At 54.9% G+C, this 20,816-nt stretch overlaps 2 protein-coding genes across 2 annotated transcripts in view; both read left to right on the top strand.

Moving 5' to 3' along the window:
* LOC119091052 (protein outspread) overlaps nt 1-2,890 on the top strand; it is a gene marked incomplete at its 3' end in the record, with an annotated part of 100,672 nt that extends 97,782 nt beyond the window's left edge. The window contains exon 6 of the mRNA XM_037213769.1: nt 2,760-2,890. Coding sequence (XP_037069664.1) covers nt 2,760-2,890 — 131 coding nt within the window. The remainder of the gene's footprint in view (nt 1-2,759) is intronic.
* Nucleotides 2,891-9,634: 6,744 nt separating this feature from the next.
* The window catches only part of LOC119091053 (plectin), a 66,111-nt gene continuing 54,929 nt past the window's right edge, over nt 9,635-20,816 (top strand). Inside the window, exons 1-3 of the mRNA XM_037213770.1 lie at nt 9,635-9,745; nt 13,672-13,783; nt 14,128-14,258. Of these exons, the coding sequence (XP_037069665.1) occupies nt 13,705-13,783; nt 14,128-14,258 (210 nt within the window). The 5' untranslated portion in view covers nt 9,635-9,745; nt 13,672-13,704. The remainder of the gene's footprint in view (nt 9,746-13,671; nt 13,784-14,127; nt 14,259-20,816) is intronic.

Here is a 20,816-nt window from a genome sequence, read left to right on the forward strand (position 1 = left end):
CCAGCAGTAGATCACGACTGGTCGCGCCCGGTTTTTGTGGGACTGGCGCCAGCTGAGTCCGGACCGGTCACCGGCCGCCGCCGGCGCCACTACCTGTTACCTGTCGCCGCCGCCGCTGCCGCTGCCGCTGCCGCTATTACCTGTTACCTGTCACCGCTGTCGCTGCCGCTGTTACTTGTCACTACCGCGGCCGTTACCTGTTACCTGCTACCGACGCCGAAGCTCCTGTTGCCATCACCTGCCGCTGTTGCTGCCGGCTTTTCAGTTAACGGGACTGCACAGGCTGGATTGGCAAATATCTTTGGAAAGGCGAAAGTCTCATTTGTGAACGGCTCATACACAGTTAACTGCTTTAGCCCCAGCGGAAGAGAGCAGGTGGAAGATTGGCGCATGGGCGTGTAGTCGGCGTGTGATGGGTGGGTAGGTTGGCTGGTGATGGGTGGTTAGCTTGGCTGGCGATGGGTGGGTGTTCGGGCTGGTAATGGAAAGTTATATTTCCTGGTGATGAGTGGATTGTCGGGCTGATGATGGATGTGTAGTCGGACTGTTGATGAGGGGGTAATATGGATGGTAATGAGTGAGGAGTTGGGCTTGTGATGGGTGGATAGGTGGGATGATGATGGGTGGGCAGTCTGGCTTTTGATGGGTGTGTGATGGGACTGATAACGGATGGGTGGTCGGGCTGGTGGTGGGTGAGTATGATGAGTGAGTAGTCGGGCTGATGATGGACGGGTAGTCGGGCTGGTGATGGGCGGGTAGTCGGGCTGATGATGAGTGGGCAGTCGGGCTGATGATGGACGGGTGGTCGGGCTCAGGTCTCTCACTGGCCGAACGCTGGATACAGGGAGTGGAACGCCAGGTCCGGGCGCCACGGGGGCGGCAGCCTGAGGCCCACCACGGAGGCGGCAGCCTGTAGCCCACCACGGGGGCGGCAGCCTGTTGCCCACCACGGGGGCGGCAGCCTGTAGCCCACCACGGGGGCGGCAGCCTGAGGCCCACCACGGGGCCGGCACGGGAGGTAACAGGACTGGCACGACTGGAGCACTCCCGGAGCAGGACGGGCTGGTCTCCGTCGGCCCTGGTGGGAGCCGCTGCCAACGTCGGCGCCAGCCAAACATACGGCTCCTGGCTGATCTCTTGCGCTTATGGAAGCACCGACCCAGGTGCAAAGCCGGTTTAGAAGGCTTTGTGATGGAACATTGCACCGCTGGTGAGGTCAGGGGGACGAAAGTGGAACGGGCGAGCCCGGGCTGACGGCGTGCGACGGCGGAGGAAAGGCGGCGCGTGTACTCTGACGACACAGGGTGTCCTGTGGCACCCACGAGGGTGTCCACTGCGCCGTCGCTGGCGAACGCCATCGCTGCGGCCTTGGAAGGAAAACGATGAAGCGGTAATATCTCGACATGCGGTGGATGATAGATGCTGCTACTGCCAGGAGCTCACATGGATGTTGTGATCATGTGTGGCTGTCGATCCTATCACACGACAGCCGAGGCTGCGCGGCGGTCGATAATAGCACTTCACTGTCGCATGTTCTCCGATCTCCGATCTTAGACTTCATACCGCTGCTGAGTAAGCCGCAGCCGGAGACGCGTCGTTTCCGGTGTCGGCGGGTTAAAAGGGGGATGTTATCCGCGGGGGTTGAACGCTGCCCGTGTCGTGTGTGGCAGCGGTCTCGGGGCGGTATGGTCCTCCCTCCAGCCCCGACTCGTCAGCCCCGGCAGCGGTCTCGGGGCGGTATGGTCCTCCCTCCAGCCCAGACTCGTCAGCTCCGGATGCCCTTTTGTTCCAGTGCGACCGCGTTGCCCTAAGCCGTTCAATACCAGTCTGACCATATGGGACCCGTCTTTCACCTCAGTCTCTCGCGGTTCCGGAGACTGCAGTGTCTGTCTGACCATATGGGACCTTTCCTCTCACCTCAGTCTCGCGCGGTTCCGGAGACTGCAGTGTCTGTCTGACCATATGGGACCTTTCCTTTCACCTCAGTCTCGCGCGGTTCTCGAGACTTCCTTGTCAGGCTGAGCTGGTGTCGTGTGTTCGCCCCACGCGGCCAGGTTAACGTTTGGCGTTCGCGGTCTAGGTCAGGCCATTGTATCCACCGCGCCGTTCGCCTGTCTTCTGACGGTGTTGATCTCGATCTGACGCGACTGCTGAGTTCGCCTGCGCATGAGATGAACTAACCCGTCTTTTGACGGTGTTGATCTCCATCTGACGCGACTGCTGAGTTAGCCTGCGCATGAGATGAACTAACCTGTCTTTGCTGGAAGCTCGTGAGACGTGAAGCTGTAGGTGGACATGTTGTACCTCACGCTCGCCCCACGTGTTTCCTACGCGTCGCATGTAGGCCTTTGAACTGTGTGTCAAGGCACCGGCATGGCGGCATCTCTGTTGGCCTCTCTGTGAACCTCTGCTGTCTTCCGGTGCTGACCTCTGTCGTCTTCTGCTGTCTGCTGCTGTTGACTTCTTTGTCGACCTCTGCTGTCTTCCGTTGCTGACCTCTGCTCTCCGCTGTGTCTTCCATTGTGACTCTCTGTCGACTCTGTTGCCTCCCCTGTCTCCCGCTTAGACTCCTCTGTGAACCCCTGCTGCCTCCCGCTGTGAACCTCTGGGTCAACGTCTGCTGTCTGCCGCTGTTCGGTTCCCTGTCGACCTCTGCCGTCTCCCGTTGACGACCTCTCTGTATCGTCTTCTGCCATGTCCTGCTGTTGACCCCTCTGTTGAACTCGGTCGACCTCTGCTGACCGGCTCCCGCCTCGTAGGGCCGGAGCCGTTCCAGACGCCGCCGGTGGGCCGGCGCCGCCTCCTCAGCTGTCAGTCGGAGCCGATGCGGCGCCCGCTGCCGGCGACGGCGCTGACCGGCCAACAGACCCCCGAGCGCGACCCGCCGCCGTCCGCTGACGCCGACGCGCACGTCGAGCTCAAGGAGAACCGGCCGCCGGCCAGCGAGCCACGCGGCATCCCCGGCGGACAGGCTGACGGTGGGTGCCGGGTTCGGTTCCCGCTGTAGGGTATTTTCTAAGCGTCTGGTTTCGGCCGTGGTGTCGCGATGCTGGGCCCTGAATAGTGAGCTGTGTTGAACATCGCTCTTAGAAGGGATGTTGAAATGAGTGGATGGGTGGTTGTGGAATGTGTTCTGCTGCACCGGTGGAGGAGTCGCGGGGCTTCCACCAGTCGTGACCAGCCGAGACCAATTTTGTCCTTTTCTCGCCCGTCAGGGATGTCATTGCTTTATAGCATGTCGCGTCCTGTGTACTTTTCATGCATACCGGTACTATCCGCATTTTGCTTTCTACTATACGCGGTATCTATTGTACGCTACTTTTTCATTGCAAGCGTTATCTTCAGCCGATTGCAGGCGGGCTCCTCCTTATGACGTCAGAGCGCATCGTCCCGTGTGATTGTTCACGGAGGAGCGCAGGTACCTCCGTACGCTTGCGCTCAGACCTGGCCCTGATTCTTTTACATTCACGCGTCATCGCAGGCATAACGCTAAATCTCTAGGACTTGGGAGACTGCCCGCCCCCTCGCTTCTCTGAGCTGCCCTCAGCGTGCCCCCTCGCTTCTCTGAGCTGCCCTCAGCGTGCCCCCTCGCTTCTCTGAGCTGCCCTCAGCGTGCCCCCCTCGCTTCTCTGAGCTGCCCTCAGCGTGCCCCCTCGCTTCTCTGAGCTGCCCTCAGCGTGTCCCCCTCGCCTCTCTGAGCTGCCCTCAGTGTGTCCCCCTCGCTTTTCTCAGGTGCCCTCAACGTGTCCACCTCGCTTCTCTCAGCTCCACTCAGCCCGTCTGTTGTTTTTATGTCGCATGATTGATCCGCGATGTCCTCACAGTTCTTCGCGAAAATGTCGTGGACGGGTGTTCAGTATTAATGGTCCGGAACCTCTTCTATCATTCCCGGTAACCCAGGGGTCACCAGGCTCAAAGTGAGGTACTGGCTTGTCCGATTTGTAGCCTTTGTCCCATACAGGGTCACAAGGATGGCACTTAAGATTGTCCAACATCGTGACGGAGGGGGGGGAGGGGGGGGGGGCATCGCGAGCCCCCTGCAAAAGCGGCAGCAGCCAGCGGTGCTGGCAGCTTCCGAGTGTGCTGTCTGCTTGCTGTGTCGCCTGGTTCGTCGGGCTCATTGTGCAATGTTTGCTGTTTGGTATATGCAGTGGCTGAGCTAGGACTGTAGGCTGGCGGCTAAATGTACGTAGGTGGATGAAAAGCGTGTTGAGCCGGGAAACACTAACGGATCCCCAGTTTCCTCACATAGTTTTGAAACCTAAGAGGGGGGAGGGGGGACGAGGTAGCCCGCTGCATCCCCTCCGGTGACGTCTAGGTCTGCACTGTTTCATGCGAGATCGAAGGACCCCGCCGCCTGTCTCTGTGATGCTGCGAGGTGGCCTATCCAGAGAGTCGTTTGGTTAAGCCCTGCTTCCGTATCCGAGTCCGAGAAGTCCATCTTTCCCGCGGCATGCGCGTCCGCCAGAGCCGGCCGGGCGCTATCTTGTTTACAAGGCCCTCCTGAAGTGGACGCTGTGGGCGGCGCGCCACACTATCCGTCACGCGTCGCGCGGTCCGGCGCGCTTTCTAAGGCGGCGGCCTTGTCGTGGCGCGTATTTAGAGGCGTCGGCGTCCGTCGGCCGCCGCTCACTGAACCAGCGTTCTACGGCGACGCGCCGCGTCTGGTTTAAACGGCACGACGGACCAACTGCCAACGGCTGTTAGCCCGGCACCGGATCCGTCCTCGCCGGTAGTGGCGCGCCGCCGGCCGACGCGGCCGCTCCAGCGCCAGCGGGCGGCGGCCGGGTTTGCGAAGTGGCGGGTCGGTGATGACGTCACAGCGGACCGCGCCGTTGCGGAGGACAGCGTGGCCCGGTAGGACGGGCGGGGCTGACGACAGTTACCCGGTTTACATGGGCAGCCGAGGATAATTCGAATTAAGATCGGAACGGATCATGCGACGTTAACCCTCTCGGCGAGGGGCGTTTACATGGGCGAAACCGGCTTTACGTCGGATTAACGGTCGATAGTTCGATCCCGCTTAGTTCGAACCAAGGAACGGGTTATGGGCGAAAACTGCGCTTTTGAGGCGAACTGAACAAAACAAGAAGAAAAATGCCGGTACTCTGCGTATGGATGGCGAATGTCACGGGCCATGGTGGGCGCGAGACAGCTTTGATGGCGAGGAGGAAGATGGACTCCGTTGGAAAAATGATCTGTGCGGGACTCATAGGCTTTGTAGCTACAGCACAAGCCATAGCACTTGAAACACAGGAGTTGCGCAGTCAGCACTGCCAAATCTGTCACATAAGCAGTGTTATATGCAAATTTTTACTAGCAGGAAACTGGCTAGCACGAAATCAGTATTTTCTTGTATTGGCCAATGACACTCACAAACTTACCACACTCATCAGTATGCCACCCAGCATCATGTCATCTACTTTGCGCAGCCCAAGACACACATTACCTAATCCCGCACCAATGCATTTATGGGCAGCCTGCAACAGTGAGCTAAGCTACAGAAATGACTCATGGATGCTACGTAGTTAGTGGCAAAAATTGTGTAACTATGTTGTCTTTCCCCATCCAATGCATCATCAGTACCTGAGGGCAGCATTGCCATTTAGACTTGGCATGGACTGGCAAGTCAGAATGCAGCTATTTGCTTTCTTGACATACTAGGGTTGAAATACTGCTTTGATACCCTTGCAGTCAACAGCATTGGCTGATATGGACTGATGGCTAGGTGGCACAAACAGCCGTGTTCGCACAGTCCAAAGATCATAACATGAACCAGCCCCAGAGCTGTCATGACAAAAGCAATCTGGGCTCAAAATTCATAACAAATGATTAATTATAGCAACAGCTCAATTATCCACCTCATGGTTTGCAAAGATACATGTCACAAAAAAGCACCAAGGCAACATATTTACTCACCAGTACAAAAACAGGTAATGATGTGCACTGCAGATGTTCTCTGCACATCATGTGGCATTAGGTTAGGTTTACTTAGTTTATGCACTGTTTTCTTCCACATGAAATGCACAAACCTGGATTTGACAGAGTACTGATGACAGCTAATTTCATCCAGTGCTCACATTTGCTTTCTTGACATTTTGGAACCATCACTGGGCAATTTTGGGCCCATCATTAAAAATAGTTCACATTCTGCACTGACTGCAATGATCTATTGCCTATATTTGTTGATCCTTTGCATCATGCAGGAATTATTGAGTTACCCATCTCACACACATTAAACCGACAAGCAACAAACAGCCTAATTGCATCAAAAACAAATATTCCAGCCCCCGCTTCCTTGCCAGTTGGTCTACCAGTGTGATGTAACTTCATATTTCCTTGACAAGCCAGTCACCAATATCCAGCACATCCCTCCTGCCAATAGGTGGTCAACCAAATGTTCAAGTCACAGGAGGAATGTCTGCAAAATCAATCCTGGGGCATTTATGTATTCACCTAATGAAAGAAACTATTGGTACTCCCTGCAAGAATTGTTGAACAGTTGAATTACCTACCTCGTGGCCTGCAAAGACACCCATCACAAAAAAGCACCAAGGTGGCATATTTAATCACCAGCACAAAAACAGGTGATGATATGCAACACAGACGTGTTCTCCATGCAGCATGTGCCATTGTGTTAGGTGTTAGTTTATACACTGTTTTCCTGCACATGGAACACACAAACTTGGATTTAGCAGAGTAATGATAACTATTTTCATCCAGTGTTCACATTTGCTTTCTCGCTGTTTCGACCCCATCATTGGGCAATTTCGGTCCTACCGTTAAAAAAGTTCACATTCCGAGCTGACTGCAATGATCTATATTTGTTCATCCGTCATACGCAGCAATTTTTAAGCTACCTTTCTCACACAAATTAAACTGACAAGCAACCAGCATCCCAATTTAAGGAACATCTGCAAAAACACTCCTGGGGACTTCAGGGATTAACTTAATGAATGAAACTTGGAGGCATTCTCTGCAAGAATTTTGAGCAATCCAAAAATTAAAATGAGAACAAGTCAAAGCTATATAAATAACCATATTACCTCCATCTGGCTTTTGGAAGCATGGAGCCTGCCCCAGATGTAAACTAATCTAACCTTTAGGCGGAAAGATAGCACTAAACACCGTCGACGCCTGCTGTCTGCATAGATCACGCGCCTAGCAAGGCTAAATTACGTGAGCATTTCTGTGCTGCTAGCCACTCAAGGCCCTCAATAATAAGAGTAGTTTTAGCAGCATGATGTCAACTTCACCTTCCTTCTCTTTTCCCTTACCATCTTGGACTTGAACCGTCTCGAGCAATAGCTAAAAACCCGTGGAAAAGCGGTAACACCGCACAAAGCTGAAATGGCTATGAACAGAACTGCGTGCGCCAGGCATTTTTCTTTTTTTTTGTTTAGACAGCTGACGGCCGATAATTCGGACGAAATCCCTTCCTGAACGGATGATCCTCTCACGGGAAGGGATTTCCTCCGGCGCACGATTCGAATCAGCGGAACGGCGCGTGAGTGTATACATGGGCCGGATAGTTCGGATCGAGGACGGGTCCCGGCTTAATTCGAATCACAGCTGCCCATGTAAACAGGGTAAGTGTCCGGGAACGGTGTCTGGGGAGAGAGGAGGTGACCGAGCACGGGGTCAGGGTGACAGCGGTGGCCGTCCGTGCCTGGACGGCGGCCTAGCGGCGAGGAGGGGAGGGAACACTGACCTGGCGGACGGGCCGGAGTGAGGTAGGCGGCCGAGCCGGCCCAAATACGGCGCCGGCCGCTCTGCCGCCCGCTCCGACCTGCCGCATGCCGCACGTAAACGCACCAATTACAGGGCGGCCGCCGGCAGGGTGATGGATGCGTGCGTCCCGCGGCAGAGCGCGGGCCGGCGGGCGGCCGGGGCCCGCTGTGGGAGAGAGGCCGGCCTCCGGCGGCGCTGGCGTTCGCACGCGCCCGCGGCCCGCGCCCCAGCCAGTGGGAAACACCACCCTTCGGACGGTGCGCCGCAGCCGGCCTGAAGACGGCCAATGGTCGGCTTCCGCTTCACAGCTGGCTCATTACGTGCTGATTTATGTTTGCGTGGTCTCCGCGATCAGAATTACTGTGTTGTGACACATCACGCGCCGGTCGTCGCGGGACGACGGCTGGCTGTTTTCATGTTTTCGCCAATTTCGACGCTGTTCGGTTCTCCTTTCACTGGGGGTGTGAGTGCTTGTCCCGTTGTTGACCCAGTTCGGTAAGTGTTTGTCGACGGGTCAATGAGCGGATGATTCGTGCAGGCGACGATTTCTCTCTCCGCTCCGCTCTCGACCTTTTGCTCTCCCTCTTCTGTGTAAGAAAACCTCATGTCACACCTTCTTGGGCTTGGCGTTGTCTTTTAGCCTTTGACACCCCGGCTTGCCTTTATCTACCGGCAGTCGTCGCGTCCTTACCTTCGTAATTGCCAGCCATAGGGGCGCTCGTTTTCATGGAAAAACTGCATCGCTGCCATCTCCACACCGACCCAAGGCAGCCTTCAGCCGCTGTTTGCCTTTTGCACTCGCTGCTGCGCGTCGGAAAACCCTTCTGTCCCACGCTCTCGAGCCTGCCAGCTGTTTTGCGACCTTGCTCACCCATGTGCGGCTTTATGCAGTACCAAGCGCCAGGTACACAGTTGGATGATTGCCACCCATGGATGTCTCACGTTCGCTCGAAAATAAACACTACTAGATGCACCGGCATCAGACAGGCGCCTCATGTTCGGCGCCTCATATTCCGTACTCCCCGTCTGCCGTTCCGCTTGGTGTCCTGGCCTGTGACGTCACAAAGGGCTTGTGGCTTTGAACCTAGCGGCGGGGCTTTGGTTAACAAAGCATTGCTATGCGTTGGACGGAAACATTCCATCAGTGCGCATTGAACTGATCTATCCCCCTGCGCTCGCTTTCTCCCTGGTTCCAACTGACATCTCATGAGCGACCCTCAAAAGTCAGCAGTCAAACCAACCGTCAGTCACATCTCGGGCGCGACGCATGATGAGATAGCGGCCCGTGTTTCCCGTGAAATATAGCCGTCCCCTCACGTATAATGAGATAGTGGCCCGTGTTGCCACTGAAATATAACCGCCCCCCCCCCCCCCCCCCAACGTATAATGTGATCGTGGCCCGTGTTGCCCGGGACTGCTATGGAGAATCGGTCAGGCAATTGTCAGTGGAACCCGTCAGTTGGACTATGGTGTACCGGCCAGTTGAACAGCCCTTGAAATGTAACCGTTCCCTCACGCATAACGAGAAAGTGGCAAGTGTTGCCCCTGAAAAATGACCGTTCCCTCACGCTCAGTGCGTCCCTTTTGTCAACATTTACTGGTTGGCTTCGTGGAACGCTTGAAACAGGCTAACCTCGTTTCTGCGGTGCCATCCCGTGGGTCGCCAAGCTGACAAGATGCATGTAGCGCACCACATGAGTCGGAACAGCGGCGGGCTTCCACGGTCAAAAGCCGGGTCCGATTCCCACCGGCGTCTGTGGCTGCCGGTCGCGCACGCGCCGGCCACATCGGCCGCGCCCTGCGAGGCTCTGGACGACGTCTGCCGCGCAGCTGTTGGCAGGTGAAGGCTGACCGGCGTCCTCCGTCCGCAGACAAGCACGTGTCGAACCCGCCGACCTCTGAGTCGCCGCCGACGCAGGACCGCTGCCGCAGCCGACGGCTGACCAAGCAGGCGCGCGCCAAACAGGGCCGCGCGCGGTCGGAGACCATCGCCGAGATCCTGCAGACGTCACCGGTACGGCAGAGGGCTGGGGAGGGACGCTAGATCCGCCGGGAGGGACGCCAGATCCGCCCCTGCGCTCGGCCGCCTGCTGAGGAGACGGGCGAGGGCTGCGCCCAAGGTGGGGGGGGGGGAGGGGGGGGGCTCAGAGCGTTGTGTAAACTCATCATAATGACGAGGGGATCGATGTATGTTTGCACTCTGGAATCTTTTGCCGTTTCGGGTGAAACATTCCCGATGCATGCCACAGTCGTCCTATTACTATGTCAATATAAGGCGGTCCTGACCCCACAGTCCTCGCTCCAGAATCTATGCTAGGTCGGAGTTGTTGCTGAGCAGAGGCTATTAACTGAGTCATGGCCTAACGTCGGTGGCCGGGCCAGGCTGTGGTCTCGCTTGGCAAGGCAACCCTGAGAAGGGAGCTTGTTCATAGCAGGGGCTGCAGCACTGCGACGCGGCAGACCGTGCTGCAGGAATGCTGGCCAGTGTTCACGTGACTGTTATGGTGAACCGGTCAGACAATTGTCGGTTGAACCCGTCAGTTGACTATGGTGAACCGGTCAGTTGAACCATGGTGAACCGGTCAGTTGACTTATGGTGAACCGGTCAGACCAAGCAGCCCGTCCTCTTTTTTTGCGGATTGGAGGCTACTCTGTGTCGCTCTCTGCCCCTGTCGCACACAATTACCCCTCCTCTCCGGCACGCCCCCCCCCCCCGCCCTCCTCTCATCACTTCGCTCTCCCTATTGCTGTCTCGCCATGTCAGAGGTGGCTTGCCGGCCGCGGAACCTTGCCAGACTTGGCGGAGCGTGCTGTGAAGGCCGCGGCCGGGGTTATTCCGGCGCCGGCGGCGCACGAACGTTCAGATCACTGCACGAGACGCCGGACCGCCTCGCTTGGGTGGAGCTGTGGCACTCCGCCGATTGAGACCTGGCCCTTTTTTAGCTGCTCTTCGTTTCTCGCGATGCGCCGTTTGTGACGACATTATAGGTCACGAACGACGCTGTGACGAGGCGAAGGGGAAGCCCCCAGCATTATACATCACGAGCGACGCTGTCTCGCCGGCTGGCTGCCTCCCATCGGGGGCATCTCGTCACCTGGCTGTCTCGCCGGCTGGCTGCCTCCCATCGGGGGCATCTCGTCACCTGGCTGTCTCGCCGGCTGGCTGCCTCCCATCGGGAGCATCTCGTCACCCGGCTGTCTCGCCGGCTGGCTGCCTCCCATCGGGGGCATCTCGTCACCTGGCTGTCTCGCCGGCTGGCTGCCTCCCATCGGGGGCATCTCGTCACCTGGCTGTCTCGCCGGCTGGCTGCCTCCCATCGGGGGCATCTCGTCACCTGGCTGTCTCGCCGGCTGGCTGCCTCCCATCGGGGGCATCTCGTCACCTGGCTGTCTCGCCGGCTGGCTGCCTCCCATCGGGGGCATCTCGTCACCTGGCTGTCTCGCCGGCTGGCTGCCTCCCATCGGGGGCATCTCGTCACCTGGCTGTCTCGCCGGCTGGCTGCCTCCCATCGGGAGCATCTCGTCACCCGGCTGTCTCGCCGGCTGGCTGCCTCTGATGTCGGAGGCACCCCGTCACCTGGCTGCCGCATCCCCCACAGCGGGAAGGAGGCCCTTTGGTGCGGGCAGACACCGCGACACGTGGTGCTTACCGGCGCGCCGGACTCGGACGGCGGCTGGACTCCGCGCCACCAGCGCTGGTGGTGGGGATCCGTACCAGCCACTGGCGCCAGACTCGGAGCGGCGGCTGGACTCCGCGCCACCAGCGCTGGTGGTGGGGATCCGTACCAGCCACTGGCGGGCCAGACTCGGAGCGGCGGCTGGACTCCGCGCCACCAGCGCTGGTGGTGGGGATCCGTACCAGCCACTGGCGTGCCTGACTCGGAGCGGCGGCTGGGCTCCGCGCCACCAGCGCTGGTGGTGGGGATCCTTACCAGCCGATGTCTCGATGCCCGCTAGAATGGCCCTTTCTAAGCAATATCTCGATCTTTTGTTTTGGTGCATGTATTTTCTTGATGCTACCAATCACGAAATCACGAACATAGCGAAATTGTGGGCGCCGTGACAATCACGTTAATTCACGTCACACTGAATTGGAGCACGCCACCAGCAGTGTTCAGCGTACGAAAGGAGGTGCGTAGCACATTGGTTGTCATCAATCAATCGTGTGGCGCTTGTTACTGCCAGCTGATGTCAGAACCTATTGAATGTGTTTTAACTGTAGAATTAAACATGTTATGTTGTAAGAATTGCCCGCAAGTAGAAAATAAGTTTGAAACAACCGCGGGCGTGAGAACAAGTGGGCACTGCCCTCTTCCACTTTTCGCGAGCGCGCAGCATCAACCTTACGATAAGCATGGAAAGATTGAACTAACAAATTGGGGTGTGACCCGTGTTTTTTGCGGCGTTGCAACAGTCCTGAAGATCCTGACGCAGGCCGTCAATGCAAATCGCCAGGCCAAGTATGACGACCATAAAAGAAAGATAATCATGAAGGTGCAGTGAGTCCATCGAGGAAAACTGAGCATCTAACTCGGCAGAGGCATTCGTTATCGTGTTATCCGTTGAGGGCATCGACGCAGCCGGGACCGGCGGGGTGACGTCATCCCGCCTTATCGATGACGTCATCCGGCCTCCGAGCGGAGGCAGCCCTCCGCTCACCGCCCCGCGCTCTGCTTGCAATGTGACGGCCGGATGGTGCGAGACCGTTAAACGGGCGACGCTGGTTCGCCCGGCGGCCGGCAGGCGGCAGCACGGGCGCGTGACCGGCCGTGTCCGGCTCGGGGCTCCGGTCGCGGGTGGCGGCGTCAGGGTCGGGGCGTTGACGGCGAGCAGGGCACGCGCGAGCTGGGTTCATGTCCGCACCAGATCTCAGTTTCCTGGTAAGGGCAGACAAAAAGAGGCGTTTTACGGCCGAATTTTTCTGGCGCGGGGATGTAAAAACAGGGAGCTTTTACGGCTAGGGAAGAGCTGGCTGGCTGGGCGCCAAGGCACCTAAACCGAAGGGTGGCTAGCAGTAGCGGCTAACGGCAATAACTAGCCCTGGCTGTCCTCTCGGACAGCTCCGGATATTTGCGTGCGTGGATATGTTCGGCTGCGCCTGTTGACAGTTGTCTCAGTTTGGCGTCATCAGCAGCATGGCAGCGCCTGATACGCTGAGAGGGCCTCTCGCGGATAAACATGGACGAATAGAGCTCAGCCAGCTCTCCATTTGCCGAGGCTGGTAACGAAGTTGGATTACTCTATTTTCATGTGAGCGCTGCGGCAGTGGAGTGCGGCTTCGGCTGTTGCCCACCACCAGACTGCCTCCCAACCATCAAAAACGCTGGCAGGAAGCCAGACTCGAACCCGCCACCTCCGTGGCGTAACGTGTGCGGTACAGACCAAGTGTCACCGCACGCTGAGCTGTTCTGAGCGCTGCCGACTAAAACACGACCAGTTGCCGTTCGCCTGAGAGGGAACGTGCGTCGCGTAGCGCGGGCGCCTCCGCTTGTGTCCGGCTTCGGATGCTCCCATGAATAAATCGCCGTGTGTTGCGATCGAGCCAGTCTTGGCCGTGGTTCTGCGCATTGCTTGCCGTCACGTGGTCGGTTGGGGACCGGGGAGCAGTGCGGAGCGCGGCCGCGGCAGGAGCCGGCCGCTGGCCATGTGCCTGCGTGCCGCCGGCAGTGCTCTTGAGCCTCCGGGCTTTTTCGAGCTTTTCGAGCCCGACATCCAGCTTCACAGCTCCCGCGATGGAAATGTTGCACAAAATTTGTAATCGTAGTATACGCTGTGGTTATTGTCGTGTGTGTACGCCAGGGCCTCTGAAACATTACGCTGTGGATGTTGTTCGTGACAGCAACGCGCAGCCGCCGGTGAAGGTCCGAATGATCGGGTGCCCACTTCCTTGGACAGTTTACTTGGGATGTGTGCTCAGCTGCGGGTTCTGGGCGCTTTCAGAACTTCCTGAGCGAGGACAAGCCTCCGAAGCGAATGATCGACAGCCTTGCCTCACCAGATCTGAACGTAGCGCCGCGCCCCAGTGTACTGCTGCCATCTACCGTCAAACAAGGCAAGCTCAGTATCCAGGGAAGCCCGCCAGGGCTCTGTCTTGGGCGAGCTTGTGCTTCGCTCACGTGTTTTGGTTGTGATATGATGAATTGGCTGGGCTATTCACTTCGGGTCACCTTTTCTTTGCTCATGACAAATAAAAAGAATATAACAATTATCGGGGACATTGTGTTCTACGTGCTGAATGCCGCTTACGCAAATAATGCAGGTGTTCTCCGCATTTGCGTGTGATGTGATACGCCTCCTGTCGAGCAACACGTTTGACAGCTCTTGCCAAAGCACCTTCCACCAGTCCATGCTCAGTCAGTGGGTGGGGGACCCAAGTCTCTGTTTGTGTGCCCTCAGACGGCAACAGTGCCTACCTGACCGACTACTCCATCAAGCGGGAGGAGAAGTTGAAGGACATCGCCGACTCGCTGACGCGGCCCCGGCCCACACGGACCCTCTCCTACCTGCAGAGCATAGAGCACAGCAAGGTGAGCCGCCCACTCTGTCGTCACTGATTCGGCGCTTTCCGTTCCCACCCGCGGTGCGGAGAGCCCAGCACATTGGGATGCCTCGCGCTGCCGCTGATAAACGGGGTACCTGGGGCCAGTTGGTGGTATTCACCAGCAGGCTCGAGTTGGTGTGCTGCACATGTCAGGGCACAAGCCCTCCCCCGCTCCTGCATGCTTGGTTGGCTTCAGGTTGGCTTGCTGTAAGCAGGGAACCCGTTGAGCCTGTGATTTGACGGTATGATGAGCGGGGACTGCTCGTCGGAGCAATGGCCCACAGGCCGTGTACGCGGAGGCACTATTTAAACAGCCCACAGGCAGTGTGCACGGAGGCATTATTTGAACGGCCCACAGACAGCGTACACGGAGGCACTATTTAAACGAGCGTATCCGGCGAGTTTTGATTATGTGGCCAAACACACCGCTTCCCAGCTGTGCCCTCCGGAAATCAGGGGCATGACATCGCAACGGCGGCCTTGTCTCAATGCAGCTCATGTTGATCTGATAGCGTATGTTAATCAATACCTCCTGGCATATTAAATTCGTTTATCGTCGACACCGGGGCCGCCAACTGCCGCACTATCCTCCAAAACTCTCTCATTAAAGAGACCCATTCAGGATAATTTGGTGGTTATCTAGACATCGACAAAACATATAAACTCCGTTCGCGCTGTTATTGGCCTGACATGTGCAGAGACGTAGTTCAGTATTTGAAAACTCGCGCAACCTGAAACACGCGAAAATTGCGAAAAGAACGATCTCCTCTGCAAAACATGCAGATTCTAAAACAACCTTTCATTGGTAATATACTGGACATCGCAACCATATTCGTCGAGAATGATGGCCCAGCGTTGGATTCTTGCATTTCTCATTTGGCGGGTAAAACACGTTTTAAGGGTTTATGGTCAGTCGCTGCGGTGAATTTTGAGTGAGGAAAGTTGTGTCTCAGTTTTTGAACGCCGTAAACAATTGCGTATGCTTGTTGCAGGCCACCTTTCTTGTGCAGCATTCAACTAATGTGAAAAATATTGAACTACTCTTTCGCCTTGTTCCGTGTCCTGCACGAGAGCAGCACCAATGGCGTGGTGTGACGCATCTGTGTAAAGTTTATATGGCTTTGAGGTATCTGGGCAAGCTAGCACAGGAGCTTCAATGAGAGCTTTGTGAATACTTTCGAAGGCTTTTTGATATGCTGCGTTGCTATAAAAGTGCCTGTTTTCCTCGCTAGTTCCTTGAGAGGTTTTGCGATTTTCGTAGAATTTGGAATGAATCGCCGATGATACGAGCACATACCAATAAAGGAACGAAAGCATTTCACGTCGCAGGGGTGATTTAGGTCTCTATTGACTTCTACTATACCAGGATCTGACTTGATCCCGTTTGGCGTAACCATATGACCTAAGCGTTTAACTTCCTGTTTTCAGAAACTCACATTTTGACATTTTAAGCCGCCCGCCTGCACTGCGAAGACGTCCAAACACTTTCAATGTGGCTGAGATACTCTTCGAAGGTTTTTGAGAAAATTATGATGTCATCAATGTACGCTATTGCAAATACATGTTGTGTACCTGCCGAAACCTTAAGCTGAGAAAATAGTCCTATGGCATCGCAGAGACCAAATGGAAGGACAGAAAAGGTATGCAGACATAGAAAACAAGTGAAAGCAGTCTTGTGTATAAAATCGGGATCTATAGCAACTTGCCAATAACCACTTTTTAGGCTCAAACAGATGAAGTATTTTGATCCTTCAAGCGAGGCGAGGATGTCGTCGATGCGAGGGAGTGGATGGCGATTTTCACAGTTGCTTGGTTCAACTTTCTGTAATCCACGCAGTATCTTCTTTCTCCATCGTTCTCGTCAATTATGACCAGCGGGCTAAGCCATGGACTTTGACTACGTTGAATGATTCCAGCCTTGAGCGGTTTATTTATGCGGCCTTCAACCGTTTGTTTCTGACTGAAAGGAAGCCTTTTAGAATTTTGATTTACAGGAGGATGATCCTTTGTATTTATCTTAATCGTTATTAGATCTACGATCAGTATCCAAATCGCTCCGGATAAATAGATGCGAAGATCTGTCCAACAAGTTTTCAGTCTTCTGCTTTTCATAGCTAGGGATGTGGGAAAGATTAGCCTTTTGAGTTTTGTAAGTAGAATGCAGAGCGACCTTCTGATGTCCTGAGTCGTCATCTATTTTATGCTCCTGATTTGGGCTCCTTCTGACGTTTCAGCAGCGCCTGTAGTATTTCGGGCTGGCAAAGTGTGGTCTCTGGCTGTGCTATTAGCCAGGACAGTCAAGATGCGTCCACTGCTATTCGGACACCCCACAGTATTCATTAGAAAAACACCTGGCTGTTCACTAAGATATGGAGCGTTGCTCAGCGGTTCGATGAAGCAGTCTTGCTCTATAACCTTATACGCTGTTGATGAAAGCGGGCAGTCCTACGTAAGACTGCGCGGGACTGATTGTCTTCTGAGAGGTCTGGACTGGAGATGGCACTGACTGACATGCAAGACGCTGAGGGCTTAGAGGAATGATGCTATATGAATGCTGGGAGTCTTCTTCAGTCTTGTAATTTTGCACTAAAGAAACTGGAAAAAATCGTTTCTCAAAATGCAGTGGTTTTTAAGAGCTTCAGCAATCTGGAACTGGAATGTATTATTAAACTTTGAGATCGCTTTCGGAAGACTAGCAGTTCCAAAAGTTTTAAACCTATGTTCAGAAAATTATTGAAGGGGGTAAAGTCCGTTGTTGAAAGCTCATACACATTTTTTGCGCGAGATGCTGTCGAAATCTTCACGGGAAATAAGGGAGATGTCGGTGCCCGTATCTACAACAGAAGGCGTTTTACGATTGCTCAGGTATATCCAGCACATCGGAGTGTGTGGGGTTTTATAAGGATTCGCGCGAATCCCGACCGTTGAGACGGCTGACTTGACGTGATTGTGCAAAAGTTTGGTTGCCTCTGAGGCGGCCCATTTCGAGGTATATATCATCAATTTTGCGGATGACCTTGACCCTTTGGTTAGTGTGGAGGCGCGTTCTGTTTTGAAACTGACACACGTTTTGAGACTGTCTAATTTTGGGCTTAGCTCTTTAAGTAACTCTCATTATTTTTCAACTTTTCCAGCTCCATGTACGTTACGGATAATGTCAATATCCACTGGTTCATCAGTGGGGCATATGCTTCCTCTACACATTTCAAAAGTGCGGTCCGTTTGTTGTTCCACACACGCAAAATTAACTGCTTCCTGGAGTGTGGAACGTTGTCTATGAATGATGCCACGGGCAAACCTATCGTCAGTCACTCCTTTTTGAAATAAACGCTGATCCTGGGGACTAGACACATCGTCAAAAGCCTCAGATGTCATGGCCTGAAGCCTCTCCGAAAAATTTGCACGAGCTCTCCAGAATGCTGTTCAACTTGACGCAACTTCATTTGAGCGTGATGCGGATCCTGCAACGCACTGTAATCCTCCCTGCCATTTTGAGGATTTTCATTGATAAGCCTGCAGGCAAATCCTCCTGTAGGTCCACTCGGGTCTGCGTCCAGCAGAGTGCAGGTTTCCAAAAGTCGCGTGCGTTCATCGTCCGTTGTGCAAGAAAAAGTTTTCTATATATCTTACCCAATCATCAAATTTTGACGAACCCGCCCCAATGAATGTCCTGAGGTGTTGTGTATGCCCTTGAACCCTAATTTCGTGTACGATTTCCTGCATGATTTGTGCAACAAGCTGTCCCTCAGTAGGTGCGTGTGTCAGTATAGCCATGTGTGTTAGTACGTGACAACACACAACACAGACAAATAACACTGTCGCACAGTGATGCAGGCTCAAGCGTTCAAGGATAGGTTGAGGAGGGGTTGGCTCACGATTCCGGTGATCCACGAAGAAACTTAAAGACTGACGACGTGCAGATGGATATTTGTGAATCCGGGTCACTTTGCGTCAGTTTGTAGCAGATCTCTGGCTGATTGCGTGATAGTTAATGCTAGTGGAGACCTCGCTCCTGCTAGTCTTTCTCGCGAGTCCCAACAAAGAGAGGTCTTATGAAACATAGCGTCTATTTCCTGGTCACTTATACGCACCAACACTTCACCACAACACTCACACAGACAACCAACAGCGGTCTCTTCTGAGCCCAGAGAGAGTGTGAATATACACGGCCACCAGTGGTGCGACTTATATACGGTGCGCATCGGAAATGGTTCATGGTCGTAGGGTCCAGAAAGGATGCGATAGTTAAGGAATGACAATTACGTACAACGTCGTTCGATGGTCAGTTAAACCAATCAAAAAGTAGGACATAGCCTTGCGATCCCAGAACCAGCTAATGCAGCTGGCTGATGGTGAGACGCCGAAGGCGGCTTTTTGAAGGAAGTATTGGATAGCATTTCAGAAGTCAGGCATAGTTCAAGCTGCGATGGAACAGATGGCATGTGGTGAAAGAACTCTTTCCCAGGAGGTTTAGATGTCATCTGGTGGCTTTTTCGCCGTAGAGGCTTTTGAGAGTTCCAAATACTTTGTGTTAGACATCTAGAGGCTTATATAATTCTGGAGAGATGTACTGCCGAGGAATATAACTTTGCCACAGACGTCACGTGATGTCGAATGTGCGACGTGCACCGTTGAATTGGTCTGTTTGGATACAAAAAAACAAACATATAACTGGGAGGACACGGTTGGCAGCACATGTACAGCTTCACGCTGCAGACATGTGGCTGTTTCGAGCGGGCGCAAAATAGCATCGATGCCAGGTTCCTCCGAGGCCCGAAAACCACCACCCCTGGAAAAGCGTTCTTGCCCAAATAATCACTCCAGGTGACTGGTGTGGCGTTCTACGTCTGACGTCGGTGTGTGACCGTCAAATTAGGTCACACATGTCAAAGCTTGGTTAAAGCCAATGTGAAAATTTGTGAAAAAACAAAAATAAAAGCGAGAGGAACACCAATGTCAGAGCATGACCCCGTGAGACCGTGGATGGCCAGGCTTTGCAAAAGCCAACAGAACCATGATAGAACACTTCGGGGTTTTATGACTGACGTTTGTGGTGCATTTTCTTCAATAAATAAGCGTAATTTGTCGCTTCAGAGAAAAATGTCACCGACATGCCCTCCAATAAGAGGTTACAGGTCATACACTGTCCCGGCCGGAAACTGCAAATTTCCAAAATATTTTTTAATGATGTAATTCAGGTGCACAAAATTTGACCTCTGAGCTCCTTCCCCTTCAAAGGCACACCTTGAGGTCAGTTTAGTTTGAACAGATGTACAGGTTTGGTGCACTGTTTCATCATGCGCGGCTTTTCGTAAAACCTTTCCCATCACAACCAAACCATTGTACCCAAACCTGGGGTGACGTCGCTCAACCCAGCAGTGGCGACGCAAAGGCGGCGAACTGCTCGCATCGACACCAGACCCAGCGCTGACGCCGGGTACAAGCCGGACCACGTCATCGGATTAGCGCCAGTGACCCCACCGGTCAGAGCGTCCTGACAGAGCACTCGATGAGCTCACTTTGACGGTAGGCACGCGGGCAAGAACTGCGGCGGCCATCAAACACGCCGGCCAGTCAATCCTCCGATAAGCGGACGCGCGAGCAAAAACAGGGGTGGTTGACGCGAGAAGCGCCGGCTAGCGGCTCGTAAACAGCGATGGAAAGTGGGCGGGCGGGGAAGGCGCCCCATTGTGCGTCGCAGCTGAATAGCCCGCGCCGGAATTGTGAACGGAATGGTCCACGGCGTCGCGACTGCTCCCGGCCGTTGTCACGTCCGGAAGTGATGCGGATGGGTTTTTGCTGCGTGGAGCGTGGTTTGGTTGGTTTGGGTCCCACTGCTCGTGGGGCATGGCAGAGTTAATTGTTGCTCTGTTGTTTTGTGAGTTTGGCTCACGTTAGTGATCAGGCCATCGATCAGGTCAGAGGGTCGTCGCTCTGATCAATGAAGATGTGTTCTCATGATCAGGCCACAGCGAGTGGACTCATCATGAAGGGAACAGAACCGCAGCGCAAAGCAATGACCACGACCACTGCTGCAGTGTGGTGCTGAAGTGTTCTGTACAGCGCGCCTTATCACCCTGGAAACTGTGTGGTGATAGTGAACAGGAGCCCATTGATCCCAGGGACTGGTCTGCGGCGCCGGCGCCGGTACCCTGCTTGTGCTCTGACCAGTGACTGGCAGTCTAGCTTGTTGCGGTGCTGCTGGGCTAGCCTCGACTCGTTGCAATGCGGCACCGAGGAGAAAAGATGTCGGTCGGGGAGAACAAAGGAAATCGTGAAGCACCATGATGCCGAGCAGAAGCTGCAGACGAGGGTGGCTCCCTGGCGGGCTTCGGTCCGAGTGTCGCCCCGTCCCGGCCGAAGGCGGCCGTGGGAGGGCAACTGCGCTCCGCTGCCTCGGCGCCGCCACCGTCTGGCACCAGCGCGCACCACGCATTGTGGCGATGCACTCATCCGTGGCCCGCCCCCGCGTCTGGCTCGCGCCGTGCGCTGTGGGGCTGGCCGTTGGGTTTGGGATTGCCCGAGGGCGTTTACGCGCTGCTCT

The sequence above is a fragment of the Pollicipes pollicipes genome, unplaced genomic scaffold, assembly GCF_011947565.3.
Source record: "Pollicipes pollicipes isolate AB1234 unplaced genomic scaffold, Ppol_2.1 Scaffold_3216;HRSCAF=3773_pilon_pilon_pilon, whole genome shotgun sequence".
Lineage (NCBI taxonomy): Eukaryota > Metazoa > Arthropoda > Thecostraca > Pollicipedomorpha > Pollicipedidae > Pollicipes > Pollicipes pollicipes.